Raw genomic sequence first — 18,569 nt, forward strand, 5'->3', positions numbered from 1 at the left:
CTCTGCTCCTCTGATTTTTGAGTTCTAAATGTGTAATTTATGATAATAATAAAATGAATAATATTTGTTCTATTGATAGTTAAATTAAAATCCAAAGGAATGTGTGTGATGCTATCTCAACAACCATTGGATGGGTAATTAAAGCAACAGGTTAAAATATTGCGCATACGACACGTTGAACAGTTTCAATATTCTCTTTTTGGCTTTGTAAAAAAGCAGCGGGAATCGCAAGCAGATCGAATTTTTCTCGTTAGCTCTGGAGAAAAAGGGTACAAAATATTGTAAAATATTGCGCATACGCCGCGTTGCACATCGTTAAGGGTGTTGCGTTGCATTGCACTGCGTCCAATGAAGAGATGCAGAGATGCAGATGGCTTGGGCGCCAAATGGACGCCACAGCCGCCATCCGCCCACAAACTGTCCAAATATGTTTGGTTTTTCAGCTGCCGGAGCTGCCGGAGCTGCGGGGTTGCGGGGTTGCCCAGCAATCCCGATCCCGATCCCAATCCCAGCGCGGCGATGCAACGATGAGCGAAAAATTGACATGCATGTAATTAGTGACAAGGGGCCAATGGACAGTGGACGATGGGTGATGGGTGATGGGATGGATGGTGGACGATGGACGGTGGACCGCTGTTAGCACTTGATGAGCTTTATCCGCACACTCTGGCATATGCAGTCGTATATATATCAATTATGCCGTTTATGACCAAATGTCGAGAGTTGGTCCTCCCACGCCCTCGAATCTGGCAAAAAATTAATTTTCGACGTCGTCGCAGCAATCCATCGCGAATGCCAAAAAATTGATGGCGCAAAAAATGCTGCACTTTGCTGCTACAATATAATATAATATACAATATAATATAAAATAATACTAATGAAGTCAAATGAATGACTTGATTTCTTTTACTTCAGGCATAACAAGTTTGAATGATAAAAAGGGCAAATTAAATAATCATAAAAACCAAGTGCTTCGTTTTGGTATGTTAATTGGGAAACATTTTGTGGAACCAAGGCTTATGCAGTAAGTCTCGGTGGCAATGTGTAAAAGCCTTTGCGATAGAGTAGGTCAGCAAATGGGGTGCCGAAAAAGTAGTCGAAACAGGAACGGGACCAGGACCAGGACCAGGACCAGGATCTCGACCAGGAGTTGGAGGATGGGCAGGCGCCTGTCTCGTCAGCGTCACTTGTCACATTCACGTTGACTCTTTTGACACGTCGACAAATTGTCAACAACGTTGCCACCGAAGAAACCAAAGGACCAACAAAAACTAAGAAAAATGATCCAAAAATGCCGGCCACACTGGAATGCCTCCACCGATGGAGGCTGCATGTGAATGCGAATGTTGGTATTGGTGGTGGTACTGGTGGTACTGGTGGTACTGCTGGTACTGGTGGCTCTCATAGCTCCTGATGATTCCTGATGGTGGTGCAGCTGGAATGGCAGACTCCTCTATTAGCAGGCCGCTGGCATTTTCACGCTTTCGTTTTTATGCGGCTCAGTGGATTTCTGTCGCACTTAACGGCATCAGTGGCAGTGACACTGGCCATGGTCCTTTGGCCACCATTTCCACACCATGTCCACAACCACATCCTCCCGCTTCCCAGCCGGGGCGCCTCCACACATTTATCAACGCCTCGCACAGCAAAAGTCCAGTGGCTGAAACTCGCCGGTTCGGTTGCCCAAGCATTTTGCTGAAAAATGCAATTCAGCACGATTTGCATTTTAGGAACCTGATTCGAGTGGACCGGCAAGTCCTTGCAACAGCTCAAATAAAAGGACATCAGGCGCATCTGATCATCTGATCAGCCATAAAGCGTTCATCATACAAACTTTATTTCACAGCTTTCGGAACTAAACATAATGCACGTTGCTGTATAAAAAGCAGTATTTATACCTCTATGCAAAAAGTCAACTATTTTCCAGCTCAGGAATAGCAATTTACTTGTAATTTGTAGGGCATTGGTAGCTACTCACCCCAGGCTCCATTGAATTCTCGTCGGATGCGGAAAACCCCATTGGGCTTTGCACATAACTCTTCTTCTAGCTTGACCACTGTAGACAGTTGGAATTACGAGCATTTCCGGATGCTTCGGCAAATAATTAAGACTCCGTTTTAGAGTGGAGCAACCATATTTTATCCGTGGCGATTTCGTGCCGGCACATCAATCAAAGTAAATATGTGTGTGGAGGGGGTGGAAATTTCCATGCGAATGTGTTTCAAGTGCCTTTCCCAGTTATAAATTTCCGCACACATCCTGGCGCAAGGACGAAGGACACAAAGGACACGGACACGGAGGCACCGAATGCATTCCACTCACGGCAATGGGGAAAGTGTCAAGTTAATGCCACCAGCGATAGCAGCAACAACAGCGACACCAACACCAACAGCAGAAACAGCTACAAGGACATTGCCACCACCCACTAACAACCGCCCACGCCCTCCTTTTGCCACCCCCTTCACCTAATGACTTCGTTGACGGCGTCATTTGCCTGGCGAAAGGTAAGTTCCACTCACAAGCCAAAAATCTCCCAGCCCACAAGAGCAGGGCAACTCAACTGACACATACCCTCTACTTTTGCCTAATCTACGTACAGACTTCCCAAGCGAATTTCATGTAGCTCTTATGTTTGGTAATAACTGTTTTCAGAACCTTCTCGATTGAAATTGGCCATTGGGTATACCATAGTTGCCTGGAATCTGATCGACTAATGCATAGATTTCTGGAAAAGCCATCTGCTTAGTGAGTCCAGGTCCCAAATACCCTGGTCCCTGAAAGCACTTGTCTGAATGATTTGGGAACTAACAAGATGCCTCCTTCGACCCCCACTGGGCTGAGTGAGATCCATGTCGGATTTCGCGCAGTGTAGACCAAGTTATAATGATGCCACTTGGCTGACTGCTGTTGATGTTGCTGCTCCTGCTGCTGTTGTCGTTTAGCTGCTAAGGCGATGCCAGCATTTTGGACGCTCTTTGGACTCCACTCTTCAGACAAGTCAAAAGGACTCGAGTCCTGACAATGATATGTGAATGTGCCCGGCACTGAAGGTACTAAAGCTAAGGTTGCTAGTACTATTGCTATACTACCTACATTGGTGATGGGCAAATCTGGCGGAAAACTCGGAGACGGAGTGGAGCAGAGCGGAAATATTGCTGACAGTTGTGGCATATTATCATACGACGGTGTCCTGCGAGCTGCAAGTCGAGTCCTTGCTCCATGTCCTGCCACATTAGCAGTCGCGTGTGCTCCGCACTCGCCCGACATTTGTCGCATCCCATGACAGATGCAGTGCCCCCAGTTTCAAATTCAGTTTCACACCCATTTTCCACTTCAAGTCGCAAAGTTGGGCCTTTGATCTTTTGTTGCAAACAAATTATCCTTGTTGCATGGTCCTGTTTAACTTGGTGGTGGACAAACTCTGACTACATTTGAAAAACTTTGAACATTGAAAAAAGAAACTTTGGCATTTCAGTAATTTGAAAATTCCAAAAAATAATTGTACTCAAAATGTTTGCAAAATAATACTAGTGGTAGTATATATATAAAATATAGATATTTATTGTTTAACAACCCCAGCTTGCGCCACCTGGTGTTCAAGTTTTAATGGTTGCAAAACATAAGTAAGCTTTCTGCTCAACAATCTGCAAAAGCTTTCCACAAAAATTCAAATGGCTGGGAAAACGTTAGTCGGATATTTTATATGGCTATACAAATAGGGGTATTTATTTTGACTGCGTAAGATACATTTAAATCTTAACTTGTATATTACATTGTAACTAAATGCATACATGAAATAAAAAAAAAGGTGTAATTATATTATTTGGAAAAGGGGAAAAACAATGCATGTTAAGTGGACTCCTTGGACTGGTTATGTGGCTGGATTGCCAGCAAGATGTCATCGGCGTTCTTAAACTTTAGCGATATGTTCTCGACAAACTGCAGCTTTTCCAGCTCAAAATCGCTCTGAAAATCAAAGTTTGAGATTAACTTCACGAGGAACACCTTCATGATAAAAAGTCCATAGCGGCGACCTGCAAAAGATAGGCACATACCAATAAGATAGCTTTCCATGCCCTCATAATGTAATTTTACAACACTATTCAATGGCATAGCGCATACCGATAATCTTAAGCTCACTAACGGGTATCAGATAGTTGTGACACTTCATTCAACTCACCGATACACGATCGCAGTCCATTGGAGAAGGGCAGGAAGCTGTAGGAGTGTCGCCGGTCGCGCTGCCTCCGTGCTTCGCCCGATCCCGGATTATTCTGCCCCTTGGATGCTCCTGGCTGCTCCTGGTCGTGGTCGAGGAACCGCTGCGGATCGAACTGCTTGGCGGTGGCGCCCCACCAGCGCTCGTCGCGTTGCATATTGAAGGTGTCCAGCACCACGATGCTGTTTTGGGGCACAATCGTCTCCCGCTGCCTGCCCGCCAGCTGGAAATCGCGACTGACGTGGCGCAGATTCATCGGCACGGTGGCCAGGAGGCGCAGTGATTCGCTGACAAAGGCGTCCAGATAACGCAGCTGCTGCAGCTGCTCCAAGCCCACCTGGCCGCCATCCGGCACGATGGCCCTGATCTCCGCCAGCAATCGTTGCTGGCAGTCGCTCTTGTTGGTGGCCAGGCAGAGCAGGGCCAGCATTATGCTATTGGACACCGTCTCAAAGGACTGGCAGGAAATAATATAATATAATAATAATACTTCAATTCAATTTCTGCACATACCACCAGTACCATGGACTGAGCCTCGTCCATGATCTCTTCCAGCGTCATCTCCCCATTGGCGGCCAGTTGAAAGATCTGCTCGATGAAGATGCGCCTCTGCCAGCCGGTGGACGAATCCTCACCAGGCTTTTCACCCCCAACGGCGTCCCTCAGCCGCCAGTTGCGATGCTTCGTCCTCACGATTCCGCCCACGAAATCCTCCAGCAGCTTGGCGCACTTTCTGGACTCCTCGTACAGTTCCGGGGCCAAGAGGCGGTGCAACAGGCGTATCTGGAGCCATGGCTTCACCACCCGAACGGCTGAGATCTCCAAAAGTCTGGTTGGGATTGGGATGCGGTTCTGTGTGTAATGTAAGCTGAAATCATAAGGAGTCCTCTCCACTCACCGCTTGTAACTGTTGGCAATGTGCGCGTCATCCAATTGCGTGAAATTGGTGGGAGTGCCCATAATAGTCACTGCAAGAAAGTAAATCGATACAGTATTACTAAAAACCAACCTGCATATAACTATTTATGAAAATTGCAACATAGTAAGCTGTTTCATACTTAAGGTTACCTATAAATAGACTTTGAGTACTTTGAGTACGAATGTTTATTCGCTGCACACAGCAATTGTTTGACTCCATCAAACACTCATAAATTAATGTAAATATTTTGATTACTGTTCGTGAGCGAACTCAAGGGGATCGGGGGACTATATACTCGTACTTGCAAGTAGGCACATTCATATTGGATATTGAGGCGATTCCGGCTACGTGAGATGCATGGAAACGGGGGGAACGTGTCCCCCCAAAGGGAAGTGAATGCAATTAGTTATTTGTTTAAAGATTCCGCAACGGATTCTCCAGTTGGAGGTGGGCTGCAATCAGTTAATGATCGTTTACAAAACCATTGTTAAGCAATATATGTTGGTAATCAGTTGATTAATTATAATTAATACTCACAACATGATACCTCCAGAACAGCGCGACTGAGCAAATCCTCGGCATCCGTAAACTTGACTGCCTGTCCATGGAGATTGGGCTGCGATAGAAACTGTTCGACTATCTGGTTGCCCACCGAGTTGAAGACATCGAAGAAACTGGCCACAATATTATGGCTGAAGGCTGGATTGAGCTGCTTTCTGCGCAACTTCCATTTTTGCCCTTTAATCACACACACATAGTGCAACTTGAGGTATCATAATATATTTTGGAATATCTTTCAGATACTCACCTCTGGCATGGAGCAAACCGCGACGCACGAAGAAGCCATCCTGCAGAAAGGTCTTGTCCAGGCACTCTGGCGCATTCAGGACGCATTCCATGCCGGCAGGATCATCGATATAGAGAAGGACCCGGGTGCCCACGAGGACGGCCAAGGGGCGCTGGAAGTACACCCGATACTGGGATACCTTCTCCAGAATGCCTGCGAATTGTCATTTTAAGTGAAACTATCATTAACTATAAGTGATTAAGTGAGACTTCACTCAACTGTTGGGATGCAGATTGATGCAGAGGAGGATCCAGAGTACTGGCTGCTGGACCACTCCGCGCCATCCGTTCAGCTGCCAGATGAGCCGCCAGCACTTCCGCTGCTGCCAGGTGAGGAGCACCGCCAGCAGGACGCCGCAAGCCCAAAGGGCCACGTTCAGGTGCATCGCTAGTACCACTGCCACCACAGCCAGCGCTTCCCGCCGATGAACGCTATGCTCTTTACGGCCTAATGTGGTGATTTGTAGGCAGCACACTTGCAATCTACGTGGTTTCAGTGGCTCAGTGGTTCGGTGGTTCGGTGGCTCAGTGGTTCGGTGGCTCCAATGGAGGTGGCTAAAACTGGGCTGGGCGAACCGATCGCTTGGGCCAACAGTTGACAACTGCCGAAATGTGCTACACGCAATTGTTGGCAACACCGCTGGTCTACGACTGAAATGGCATTCTTAATTGCCCGGCGGACAGTGGGCAGCATTTTTGGGTCATCAGCGATGGTTTCGGTTCTACAAGTCAAATACAATCAAATATGTTCAAGTATTTTGGCAATGAGAGGTGCCACGCGATTCAAAGGTGCCCAAAAGTATGCATACTCTTAGCCGGATTAACCCGAATTGGTATAAATGTGTATACCTTCACATTCAACCATAATACTATAAAATGTTCCAGTGTTAATAGCAAAAAAAAAAACTATAATCTACTTCAATTGCATCATTATACATTTCTTATTTTTTTTTGGAATTTCTACAACATCATAACATCAAAAAAAAATACCAAATTAGTTTTTAAAAAATAGATTTTTAAATTTGAATGTAGATTTCTAGGGAACAGAAATATTTAGAGGTATGCCACTTCAAAATCAGATTAAGATAAGTTGAGTTATGGACTTAAGAACTTCAGCTTTGAAACATTTTAACTTTTTTTTGAATTTTTTAAATTTGTGCGGTTTATGGGCGTTAGAGTGGGCTTGGGAACATTTGGAAACAAACTTGCGCTGCGTCAATGTCTCTGGAAGCTGCATGTTTAATCTTAATATTCTAGCTTTTATAGTTCCTGAGATCGAGGCGTTCTTATGGACAGACGGACATGGCCAGTTCGACTCGGCTATTGATCATATTGATGAAGAATATGATCAATATGAATATTCTGCCTGTTACATACTTTTCAACGAATCTTTACGAGTAGAGACCTAGAAATCCGCCCAACGATACTGCATCTAAATTGGCAAAGTCAAAGTTCAAGCTGCAGAAGTGCACTTTTGCCAATCTTTCCAGGCGCAGATTAGATATTGCTTTTTGATCGATGAAAAAAGCCAGCAAATGCCAATTGTATTTTCAATTGGATTTATTAATCCGCATAAACCAGCGGCACAATAAAGTAAGTGCATCTTTATATATATATTTATATATACGCCCGTCGGACTGAAATCCGATAATCTTATCTAGGCCTCTGTTAACTGTTAACAGTTGCTTGATCTGTTAGTGGATCAGTACTTAACACTATAAAGCCCATGAGGGCTTTGCGCTAACATTGCTGATCAATTTATAGATAAATCATTTACTAATCAATTCATAAGAAAATCATTTAACACATTGTTATTTATTATTTTTATATATTGTTTATAAGCATGAGGAATATTTATAAGATTTATAAGAGTTTAAAAAGTATGTATAATTTTAAATTATTTTATGCATCATATATATAGTTCAAAATTCGAATGAGAACAACTATTTTTAATTAGGGTTAATGTACCCCAGTGCAGATTAGCTGCCAATCAGGTTTCATTTAGCTAACAATTTAGTCCAATCGAACCGCTTGAGGAGAACACAACCACCGACTTGTGGGCGACATGGCGCTGTGGCCACTGCTACTGATCACCCTGGGCATATGGATTCTGATGCGAAAGTGGGCACTGCTGCGACTGGGCACCAGTCTGCCGGGTCCCTGGGCGTTTCCACTCCTGGGAAATGCTCAGATGGTGGGAAAACTCAGGCCGGAATGTGGGTAGCGATGCAGTAGCTCGAGGATAGCCGATCAGCATTCATCCATCCATTCATCAGATATCTTTCTCGTTTTCACAGAGCTGCGAGATCGCTTCGGTGCCACCTATCGCCTGTGGTTGGGGACCCAGCTCTGGGTATTCCTTCATACGGCGGAGGAGACGCGCCAGGCGCTGCATGATCCCACGCTCCAGAAGGCGAACACCTTTCTCCAGCTGGAGCCGCTCATCGGCAACGGTCTGCTGATCAGCCATGGAGTCCAGTGGACACGGCAGCGTCGCCTCCTAACACCCGCCTTTCAGCCGCAATTGCTGCGCAGCTTTGCTCCTGCGATTGGTGGGCATGTGGATCGCTTGGTCAGGCGACTGGCGGCCACCAGAGGAGAGTTCCTGGAGGTCACTGATCCGCTGTTCGCGTGCCTCATAGACGCCATTGTGGGTGAGTTGGAGAACGAAGTAGATTAATAATTGATACAAGTAGTAACCATACTGTTTACCTACCCATTTCAGACACCTCCATGGGCGCCCAATTGGACACCCAGTCCGTAGATCACTCGCCCATCATCGCTGCATTCCATCTGAGCAGTAAGCTCCTCTTCAAGCGCATGATCAATCCGCTCCTCGCGTCCGACTGGATCTTTCAACGCACCCAACTCTGGCGGGATCTCAGCGAGCAGCTACAGGTTATCCACACGCTAATGGAGTCGGTGATCGAGAAGCGCGCCAAGGAGCTCATGGATATGGAGGAAGCGCCGGGCAGATCCCACAATCTCCTGGACACGCTCCTGTTGGCCAGATTCGAGGGTCGATCCCTGAGTCGGAAGGAAATTCGCGATGAGATCAACACCTTTGTGTTTGCGGTTGGTTTTCCGCAATGATCTATGATCTTTGCACTAATATTTATACATTGTAAATACCTTTTTATGTTCGATGCTTTCAGGGTGTGGATACCACCACGGCCTCCATGTCCTTTGTACTCTATGCTCTAGCGAAGTATCCCGAAGCGCAGTCGCGTCTACGAAAGGAGCTGCAGAACGTGGCGTTGGATGAATCCATGGACCTGGACGAACTCAATGGGCTGCCCTATCTGGAGGCCCTGATCAAGGAGGTGCTGCGCCTGTACACCATTGTGCCCAGCACTGGACGCCAGACCACGCAATCCACCGAGATTGGCGGACGAATCTACTGTGCCGGCGTCACACTGTGGATAAATATGTACGGATTGGCGCACGATAAGGAATACTATCCGGATCCGTATGCCTTCAAGCCGGAGCGTTGGTTGCGGGAGGAGGATGGCGCCTCCGACCCACCCGCCTTCAGCTATATTCCCTTCTCCGGCGGACCACACGTCTGCATCGGCAGGCGGTACTCCCTGCTCCTGATGAAGCTGCTCACCGCCCGCCTCGTCACGGAATTCGATCTGAAACTGGGCCAGGAACAGGCTCCTCTCAAGCTGCAGGCCCAAATGGTGCTGAAGGCCCAGCAGGGCATACATGTGTCATTTTTGAAACGATAAAAAAGGTGTTTTCAAATGTCAATTCCAGTTAAATAAAAAAGCATATTTACATATGTATGTACATACATAGATACAAAAGAAATTCGCGGAAGATGCCATACTTAAATATTACCAAATTACGGAAATACAATTTTCCAAAAGTGAACTAACTTAAAAAAAGCTAAAAATTGTTTCAGCTAAGATAATTGTAAGAACAAAATAAATACAAGCAAATAAATAATATGTCTCTTTTCACATTCAACTATCATACTTAAATATTATCAAAATATATATTTATAATACATAATATGATGACGGAAATAAAATTTTCCGAAAGTGAACTAACTTAAAAAAAGCTAAAAATTATTACAGCTAAATTAATTGCAAGAACAAAATAAATACAAACAAATAAATAATGTCTTTTTCACATTTATACTATGCAGCATGAAGAGATTAATGTAATCATTTGATAAAATAATAATTATTATTTTATTTAGTCGAGCTAATAGCTAGAGTTTAGCTACATCTGGCCACTTCCTTCTGCCCTGGCAGCTATCGATAGTCGCGTAAGGAGCACGCAGCGTTGCTGGCGCCGATAACATGTGCTGCCGTTATCGTTTCGTTTTTGACAGCTGCACGAGCTGCTCGCTGCATGTGTATGTGTGTGTGCGAAAATATTAATTGATACTTTAACGATGCGATGCAGTGCCGTGTGAAGTATTTCGGAGCTGTTTCTTTTTAAACTTTAACAATTCAGCATATGAAACAGTACTTGTCTGTTCGGCATAAAGTGCTCTGCTGCGTGAGCCCTAAGAAGTACAGAACCGTAGTGACGGTGGAGAACAGCGACGTGCAGCACACACACACGCGCGCCAACACACACAAACCGACAGCGTGAAGGCATACGAAAAACGCACACACCCACACAAATGCCATAAATTGAAGTGTATTTGTAATTTTTTGTATTGTTGGAAAGAAGGCAAGCGAAAAATACGGAAAGAATCTACTGTTTTTTGCCACAGTTTCGGTTCGCTACGCTACATCTGTTACATCGCCGATTCGATAGCTAATTGCCGAATATCCAGCGTGCGTGCGTGCGTGAGATCAACCTTGCCGCCCGCCCACAAAAATATCCTCCGCCCAGCGCCACCCACTCTTAGTTTTTTGTGTTTTTTTTTTTTTGTTTTTTTGTATTTCAATACCGCAAAATCGAAGAGCAAACGGCCCGCAACTATATAGATATATTTATTTATATTTATTGACAGCGAGCAGCAAACAAGCAATGTAAGCTCCATACATACATTCATACATATGTACATCGGCGGATGTATGTACGCAAAATAAGTGCATGCTTGTGGGCGTGCGGGGCATAAGAAGAAGACGCTGAAGCGGCGACGCATTTAAAGCGAATTTCGCTGCTGCTGCTCCTGCTTCTTCTTCCTTAGCCGCTGGCCGCAAGAAATTGCATAAAACAAAATATACACATGTATGTATATACATATGTATGCATGGTGGTACATGCATATGAATGTAAATACGTATATGTACCACTTTTCATCCAGTCATTGTACAATATTCTGCATGTATGTTCATAGCATGCGTATGCTTTCCTGTTATATGCGTACAGATTGTAATTCGAAATTTGTTTATTACAGAACTTGATATTCAGTGAGAAAATTTGAAGCCCGAAAAAAACAGAAAAGCCGAATAGCGGCAGCAGTCGTCCAGTCAAAAAGCACATCCAGTGAGTCCCAATCCAACAGAGAAATCCATACCATCAGTACCGATCCTCCGCGGAGGAGCCGCCGAATTCAGCACCATTCAAGTGCCGACTAAAATGGAAATTGAAACAGATCAGTCTATTGAAGCAATGGACACCCAGGACACCCAAGAGGTCGAGATCCTCACCAGTGATCTCCAGCAGCAGCAACAACAACAGAATCCGCAGCAGCAGCAACAGAATTCGCCGCCTCAATTGCCCAAATTCAAGAATCTTATCCAGCCACAATTGCACGCCGTTGGTGCAGTCACCCAATTGCCCAGCGAGAACGGCAATGTGCCGCCACAGCAACTACTGGCGGATAGCAGCTCCACTTCATTCGGCGACTCTGAGGCCATGGGTATAGACGATGAGTCCAAGGAGGACCAGTTCCGCTCGGAGACCACATTCTCATTCACCGTCGAGAATGTGGTTCAATTGAAATCGCAGAGACTGTCGCCGCCAGTGTATGTCCGCATGTTGCCATGGCGAATTATGGTCATACCCAATGATCGCGCGCTGGGCTTCTTCCTGCAGTGCAATGGGGAGAATGATTCGCCCACCTGGTCGTGCAATGCCATTGCCGAGCTGCGTTTGAAGTGCCACAAGCCCGATGCACAGCCATTCAGCCGTGCCCGTATTAAGCATTTGTTCTACTCCAAGGAGAACGACTATGGCTACTCGAATTTTATCACCTGGCAGGAGCTGCAGGATGCCGACAAGAGCTATGTGCACAACAACAGCATCACCCTGGAGGTTCACGTGATTGCGGATGCACCGCATGGCGTTTTGTGGGACTCGAAGAAGCACACAGGCTATGTGGGCCTCAAAAATCAGGGCGCCACCTGCTATATGAACTCGCTGCTGCAGACATTGTACTTCACCAATTCCCTAAGACTGTCTGTGTATCGCATACCCACGGAGGCTGACGATAGTACCAAATCAGTTGGACTATCGCTGCAGCGTGTGTTCCATGAGCTGCAGTTTGGTGACCGTCCCGTGGGCACCAAGAAGCTAACCAAGTCCTTTGGCTGGGAGACACTCGATTCGTTCATGCAGCACGATGTCCAGGAGTTCCTCCGCGTGCTGCTCGACAAGCTCGAGTCGAAGATGAAGGGCACCACCCTGGAGGGCACCATTCCGGGTCTGTTCGAGGGCAAAATGTCTTCGTACATTAAATGCAAGAACGTCGACTACAACAGCACACGCTACGAGACGTTCTACGACATCCAGCTGAACATCAAGGATAAGAAGAACATCTACGAGTCCTTCCAGGATTACGTAGCCCCCGAGACGCTGGAGGGTGACAACAAATACGATGCTGGTGTGCATGGCTTGCAGGTGAGTCGAGTTTCGGTTGTAATTTATGAACTAGCCAAAATTGAACTTTAATAGTTCTCTATTGCACTGGCAATGTATGTATTCATAATAGTAATTGAAATACATTATCTTCTGTATATAGGAAGCCAGCAAGGGCGTCATCTTCACTTCATTCCCACCCGTTTTGCATCTGCATCTGATGCGCTTCCAGTACGATCCCGTCACGGATAGCTCGATCAAGTACAACGATCGCTTCGAGTTCTACGAACAGATCAATCTGGATCGCTATCTGGCCGAGAGCGAGAAGACCTCGGCGGACTACGTTCTGCACGCCGTGTTGGTGCACTCTGGCGATAACCATGGCGGGCACTATGTGGTCTTCATTAATCCAAAGGCTGACGGACGTTGGTTTAAGTTCGACGACGATGTGGTCTCCAGTTGTCGCAAGCAGGAGGCGATCGAACAGAATTACGGCGGTATGGACGACGAGATCTCGTTCCATGCCAAGTGCAGCAATGCCTATATGCTGGTCTACATCCGCCAGTCGGAGTTGGAGCGAGTCCTCGGCGACATACCAGAGAACGAGATCTCAAGCGACCTGGTCGAGCGCCTCGACTTGGAGAAGCGCATCGAAATGGCGCGCCGCAAGGAGCGCAGCGAGGCCAACCTATATGTGTCCGTGCACGTGATCCTCGAGGAGTACTTCGAGGACCAGCACAAGCGTCGTCTCTTCGATCTGGAGAAGGCCCATCCGCGCATCTTCCGCATCAAGCAAAATCAGACTGTCGACGAGCTGGTGGACATGTTTGTCAAGGGTTTCGGAGTGTCGCGCGAACGCATGCGCATGTGGAACATGTGCACCGCCCAGACGCAGAAGTTCTTGCATTTTGATTTCGTGGCGGAGGCGTCGCGAGCCATCGAACAGATACCAACGTCACAGAAACCGTGGGTCATCTGGCTGGAGCTGGCCGGCTCCGATGTTCCTGGTCCCCTGCCGTCCTTTAATCCCAAGACCGAAGCCCTGCTGTTTCTCAAGTACTATGATGCGCGTAACAAGCGCCTAAACTACATTGGATGCACCCAACAGCCGCACACCCGCCGCCTCATTGATCTGGTGCCGGAGGTTAACCGGAAACTGGGCTTCGATGCGGACACCGAGCTGACCATCTACGATGAGTACGCCGACAAGAAGCTGGCCAACCTGAACGAGCCCATCGAGAGTGTGCTGTTCATACCGCAGGATCACCTGCAAGGCCACATCCTAATCTTCGAACGCGAAAATGTCGACGCCAAACTCGACCTGCCCACGGTAGAGGACTACTTCCTTGATCTGGTCTACCGCATCGAGATCATCTTCAGCGACAAATGCAACCCCAATGAACCGGACTTCACGCTGGAACTGTCCAATCGCTATAACTACGATCAACTCACCAATGCGGTGGCCGAGCGCTTGAATACCGATCCACAGAAGCTGCAGTTCTTTATGTGCATCAACAACTACAAGGAGACGGCGGGCAACGCAGTGCCCTACACTTTTAAGGTACCCACATACAACTATTTGGTTTTAAGTTTTCCATTGCATTCGCTGTGCTTTTTCAATTACTAAGCCTGTCGTTTTCATTCCCTGCAGGGTACCATCAAGGATCTGGTGTCCTACACCAAACAGAGCACACCCAAGCGTATCTTCTACCAGCGCCTCTCGCTCAGCATCCACGAGCTGGACAACAAGAAGCAGTTCAAGTGCGTCTGGGTGAGCAGCGACCTCAAGGACGAGAAGGAGCTGGTGCTGTATCCCAACAAGAACGATACGGTGAAAGGACTGCTGGAGGAGGCGGCCAAGAAAATCACGTTTGCGGAGAACAGCCGTCGCAAGCTGCGCCTGATGAAGGTTAGCAACCATAAAATCGTGGCGATATGCAAGGACGACATCCCGTTGGATACGCTGCTAAAGACCAACGACTCCATCACGACCACACAGGGCGCTCAAAAGACTTATCGCATCGAGGAGGTGCCAGCGGAGGAGATGCAGCTGGCAGAGAACGAGTTCCTCATCCCAGTGGCACATTTCAGCAAGGATCTGTACAACTCGTTCGGCGTACCCTTCCTAGCCAAGACGCGTCACGGCGAGCCGTATGGAGCGCTAAAGCAGCGCATCCAGCGACGTCTGAATGTGCCGGACAAGGAGTGGGAAAACTATAAATTCTCCGTGATCTCCATGGGCCACAATTCGGATGTGAACGACAACACGCCCGTCGACCTGGAGGTGTATCGCTCGTGGACCAGCGGCCAGTTGCCCTTCTTTGGGTTGGATCACATCAACAAGTCGCGCAAGCGCAGCTCGCTTAACTTTTCCGAGAAGGCCATCAAGATATACAACTAGGGCGTTTTGGAGCGGGGACACAAACAGAATGTGGCCGCTTGTGAGCTGTAAACCGGATGCAGGAGGCGGAGCAAGTTTGCGTGCGGAGCGGGATTCAAAGATTCATGTTGGATGTGTGATGGATTGTGGGCAAGGGACGGCTGCGTTTGTTGCTTGGCAAACGTCAATTGATTTTCAAAATTCAAAACAAAGAGTCTGTTTCTTGAAACCAATTCATACACACCACACATACGCACGCACGCACACACACACACACACACATACACACACACACACACACACACGAGCGGAACTTACCATTATATTTTTATACATATATATTGTTTGTAATCTAAAAGCTAAGTAAATTTTAGTTATTTATTAGTACCCGCCGCCGATGTCCACGTTTGCAGAGCCACTGGCCACGCCACGCACACTGCTCCCTCCTTTTCCCCTCTTCCTGCCTGGCTGCTCTCGTTTCCGTTTCCGCCGAACAATCCTGACCAGAGTATCCAGCTTTCGCATCGAGTCCAGTCTCCCAAATTCTACTGACCTATTGCTTGGACTAAAGTAACTTCAATGTAGGCTTAGACTTAAACGTGTGTGTGTGTGTGTCTGTGTGCGTATGCTTTCTATGGTATAATATTCATAACCGATAATTGTTTAATCGCAGGCAGAAGTGAACTCGAAACAGCGAATCGGTTACTTTTGTCTGTTGTAAATAAGCGTTCGTTGCAAGTTGCCCATTAAAAATTATAAACAAACAGAGAAAGGAAACAAACAAGCATATGTAACAAAGAGAGGTGGCGAGGAGTGAAGAGGAAAGAAAAGGAAAAAGTTTAAACTAATAGAAGGCATAGGAAGAACCTAAACTAAATAAAAACCAACCAACAAGAGAAACGTATATATATATAAAAAATACACGAGAGAGGAAGAGCTGTAAACAATTAAAAGCAACTATGTAACAAGTATAACTTTAAACGACACATTACGATTAACAAAACAAAACAAAACGAAACGAAACAAAATAAGTCATCAAGTTGTTGCACCAAACGAGACGAAGACAAAGACGATGAATGGGACGCATGGAGGCATGGAGATGGGTATGATGTACTCGTATTCGAGCAGCAAATCGAAAGAGACAGCGTGTGGGGATGAAAAATATAAGATTTGTTTCAAACAATTATTTGTGATTTTTAAACATGAAATGATAAAAATGTATGCAAAGGACTAGACAACATAATATTAATTAATAAATTACTATAATACACAGTTTAGTGCTTTTTCTTTGTTAACTATAGCGAAAGATTCGCGATCCGCATCCGGATCCGATTCGAAAAACCCAATCAAATGAGAAGAGCCAACAACAAATAATATTTTAATAATCTACTGCTATGCTATTATTATTTATGCAGCAAATAATTCAATTTATTTATGTGTACAAAATAAAAAGAAACAAAAAACCAACAAAAACCCAATAAAATACCAAGAATTCAACAGAGCGATCTTTTCTTCTGGGCCATGTGGATATTCTTACTTCTTATTCTGGAAAATGCGTAGCTTTAATAACTTTTGCAATTCGAGCATGTTTAGTAGCAGTAGTTTTAATGAAGTCGTTTGGAAAATCATGGTCTATGGTAGCTTACAAACTAGGACTCTTAGAATTTGCGGCGTTTCAGCAGCTCGGGCCGCCAGTTAACCGGATGCGACTCCTCGCTGGCCTCGTCATCCTCCTTGTACACCTTGATCGTTTTGTCCGCCTCGGCGGTGATTAGCCTGGTGCCCGACTGATCGAAGCACATGGCGAACACGCCCGCCTCGCTGTCCATGGAGCCCGGCTGGACGGGCGCTTGGAAGCGCTGGAAATTGTAGCCGGTGCGCCAGTCCCAGAAGAACATGGTGCCGTTGTCGCCGCCCGATACGAGCACGCCGTCATTGTTCGCCGCCATGCAGTTGACAATGGCCGTGTGGCCGGAGATGTTCTGCACAAAGTTGCCCTCCGGACAGCGCCACTGCTTGATGTTGTCCGGCGAGGCGGAGGCGAACATGTACAACGATGGATGCAGCACAATGCTGCGCACAGACTTCTTGTGATTGGTCAGCGTGCAGACGCTCTTGCCGGCGGCGAGATCCCACAGACGCACCGTGGAATCGTGGGAACCGGTGATGATCTGCGGATTTGTGGCCTGGGCCACCACACTGGCCACCGTGTTCGTGTGCCCCGTCAGTGTGTGCACATTCGCCTTGGTCCTCATGTCCCAGATGCGGGCAGTGGAGTCGCGGCCGGAGGTGGCCAGCACATCGATGGTGGGATGCAGGGCCAGGGAGTAAACTGCCGATAAGTGGCCATGATAGTGTCGTATGACTTTGTTGTACTCCAGATCCCAGCACTTCACTTGCCGATCCTCGCCGCAGCTAAACAGATACGGATGCTTCGAGCTGACGGCCACACCGCGCACAGTGCTCACATGACCGGTGAGCGATAGCTTCAGCTTGCCGCTGGCCAGGTCCCAGATCTTGATTACACGATCACCAGCGCCGGTGGCGAACCACTCGTTGCCCGGCTCCACGGTGATGCAGCGCACCCAGCCCAAATGGCCGGAGATGACGCGGGACAGCTTCCAGGGTGCGTGCCACTTGGGTTTGGGTATGCTGGGCGCCTTCTTGGGTATCAATTGTAAATTGCTGGCGCCGTTGCCATTGGCGCCCTTGTCCCCATTGCTGTTCGCCATGGAGGCGCGCACCAACGATGTGTGAGTGCCGGTAACCAGAGGCGCTGTCTTGTCCGCTGTCCTGCCGCCCGCACTGTACTTAACCAGACTGCCGGCGCCGCTGGCCAAATCCGCCGCACTGCCATCGGTGATGGCCAGTGGCTTGTCGCCCGGCATCTGGGCGCCTGATGCCTTCCTGGCCTCGGCGATCTTCACCGCCTTGTCCAGGACAAGGCCGTAGCTATCCTTGGCCTTGATGGAACGTCGCAACTTCTCTCTGTTCCGGGAAGAACACAACTTAGCAATGCGAAAGTTACCAACTCCAGTGTACTCACAAATGGTCGTCAATTTCCGGCAGATTTCCCTGGTTGGAGACGAACAGATCGTGGGTGCGCTTTAGGGAGCGGAATATCAGCGTGTGCACGCTGTGCTTTTGTACGTCTTCCATGGCAATTGGCTGCTATTTATTGTTTATTCCCTAAAATATATTGAAAATGCGGCGCGGCTTTTGCAGCTGACCACAAGCTGTCGGACTATCGGTTATCGGGCAGTGCTGTCAGCTAGCTCTTTTATAGCCAAATGCTTATGCTACATGACCAGCTATTTTCGAGCCAAATTTTATTCGAATTTCAATGTATTTCTTTTTACCTTCCCAAAACCTCTTTTCTATAAACATACGTGCAAAAACAAAAATTATTTCATGTATAAATTAGAAGTTTAAGCCGA

The 18,569-nt window shown here is 47.1% G+C and overlaps 4 protein-coding genes across 5 annotated transcripts; 2 read left to right on the forward strand and 2 right to left on the reverse strand.

Moving 5' to 3' along the window:
* Window positions 1-3,753: 3,753 nt before the first annotated feature.
* On the reverse strand, window positions 3,754-6,585 carry LOC6551221 (probable cytochrome P450 318a1). Its single transcript, XM_001978358.3, has 7 exons — window positions 6,205-6,585; window positions 5,947-6,138; window positions 5,676-5,876; window positions 5,118-5,187; window positions 4,733-5,048; window positions 4,181-4,676; window positions 3,754-4,034 (listed from the first exon to the last, which is right to left on the reverse strand). The coding sequence occupies exons 1-7, from the start codon at window positions 6,368-6,370 to the stop codon at window positions 3,850-3,852; spliced, it is 1,626 nt and encodes a 541-aa protein (XP_001978394.1). The 5' UTR covers window positions 6,371-6,585; the 3' UTR covers window positions 3,754-3,849.
* Window positions 6,586-7,876: 1,291 nt separating this feature from the next.
* Window positions 7,877-9,918, forward strand: LOC6551222 (probable cytochrome P450 311a1). The gene is made up of 4 exons (XM_001978359.3): window positions 7,877-8,200; window positions 8,261-8,638; window positions 8,710-9,059; window positions 9,140-9,918. The coding sequence occupies exons 1-4, from the start codon at window positions 8,050-8,052 to the stop codon at window positions 9,713-9,715; spliced, it is 1,455 nt and encodes a 484-aa protein (XP_001978395.1). The 5' UTR covers window positions 7,877-8,049; the 3' UTR covers window positions 9,716-9,918.
* Window positions 9,919-10,263: 345 nt separating this feature from the next.
* Window positions 10,264-16,191, forward strand: LOC6551297 (ubiquitin carboxyl-terminal hydrolase 7). 2 transcript variants are annotated; one of them, XM_001978360.3, is made up of 4 exons: window positions 10,264-10,978; window positions 11,350-12,794; window positions 12,916-14,313; window positions 14,404-16,191. In XM_001978360.3, the coding sequence occupies exons 2-4, from the start codon at window positions 11,532-11,534 to the stop codon at window positions 15,151-15,153; spliced, it is 3,411 nt and encodes a 1,136-aa protein (XP_001978396.1). In that variant the 5' UTR covers window positions 10,264-10,978; window positions 11,350-11,531; the 3' UTR covers window positions 15,154-16,191. The 2 variants fall into 2 exon arrangements, with proteins under 2 accessions (XP_001978396.1, XP_026837510.1); XM_026981709.1 differs by lacking the exon at window positions 10,264-10,978 and adding an exon at window positions 11,187-11,277.
* Window positions 16,192-16,716: 525 nt separating this feature from the next.
* LOC6551298 (pleiotropic regulator 1) lies at window positions 16,717-18,406 on the reverse strand. Its single transcript, XM_001978361.3, has 2 exons — window positions 18,179-18,406; window positions 16,717-18,120 (listed from the first exon to the last, which is right to left on the reverse strand). Exons 1-2 carry the CDS (start codon window positions 18,289-18,291, stop codon window positions 16,791-16,793), a joined length of 1,443 nt encoding a protein of 480 aa, XP_001978397.1. The 5' UTR covers window positions 18,292-18,406; the 3' UTR covers window positions 16,717-16,790.
* Between the last annotated feature and the right edge of the window lie 163 nt (window positions 18,407-18,569).

This window comes from Drosophila erecta, unplaced genomic scaffold (genome assembly GCF_003286155.1).
Source record: "Drosophila erecta strain 14021-0224.00,06,07 unplaced genomic scaffold, DereRS2 tig00000126-arrow-pilon, whole genome shotgun sequence".
NCBI lineage: Eukaryota > Metazoa > Arthropoda > Insecta > Diptera > Drosophilidae > Drosophila > Drosophila erecta.

Excerpts from the sequence above, each read along its gene's own strand:
- LOC6551221 (XM_001978358.3), bottom strand. The coding sequence starts at position 6,370 with ATGCACCTGAACGTGGCCCTTTGGGCTTGCGGCGTCCTGCTGGCGGTG. Across the intron at positions 5,188-5,675 it reads TGTTCTGGAGGTATCATGTT|TGACTATTATGGGCACTCCC; the intron begins GTGAGTATTAAT and ends ACTTTCTTGCAG. Across the intron at positions 5,049-5,117 it reads ATTGCCAACAGTTACAAGCG|ACTTTTGGAGATCTCAGCCG; the intron begins GTGAGTGGAGAG and ends AATCCCAACCAG.
- LOC6551222 (XM_001978359.3), top strand. The coding sequence starts at position 8,050 with ATGGCGCTGTGGCCACTGCTACTGATCACCCTGGGCATATGGATTCTG. Across the intron at positions 8,201-8,260 it reads GGGAAAACTCAGGCCGGAAT|ATATCTTTCTCGTTTTCACA; the intron begins GTGGGTAGCGAT and ends TCCATTCATCAG. Across the intron at positions 8,639-8,709 it reads CCTCATAGACGCCATTGTGG|ACACCTCCATGGGCGCCCAA; the intron begins GTGAGTTGGAGA and ends TACCCATTTCAG.
- LOC6551297 (XM_001978360.3), top strand. The coding sequence starts at position 11,532 with ATGGAAATTGAAACAGATCAGTCTATTGAAGCAATGGACACCCAGGAC. Across the intron at positions 12,795-12,915 it reads CTGGTGTGCATGGCTTGCAG|GAAGCCAGCAAGGGCGTCAT; the intron begins GTGAGTCGAGTT and ends TTCTGTATATAG. Across the intron at positions 14,314-14,403 it reads CAGTGCCCTACACTTTTAAG|GGTACCATCAAGGATCTGGT; the intron begins GTACCCACATAC and ends CATTCCCTGCAG.
- LOC6551298 (XM_001978361.3), bottom strand. The coding sequence starts at position 18,291 with ATGGAAGACGTACAAAAGCACAGCGTGCACACGCTGATATTCCGCTCC. Across the intron at positions 18,121-18,178 it reads CCGGAAATTGACGACCATTT|AGAGAAGTTGCGACGTTCCA; the intron begins GTGAGTACACTG and ends TTCCCGGAACAG.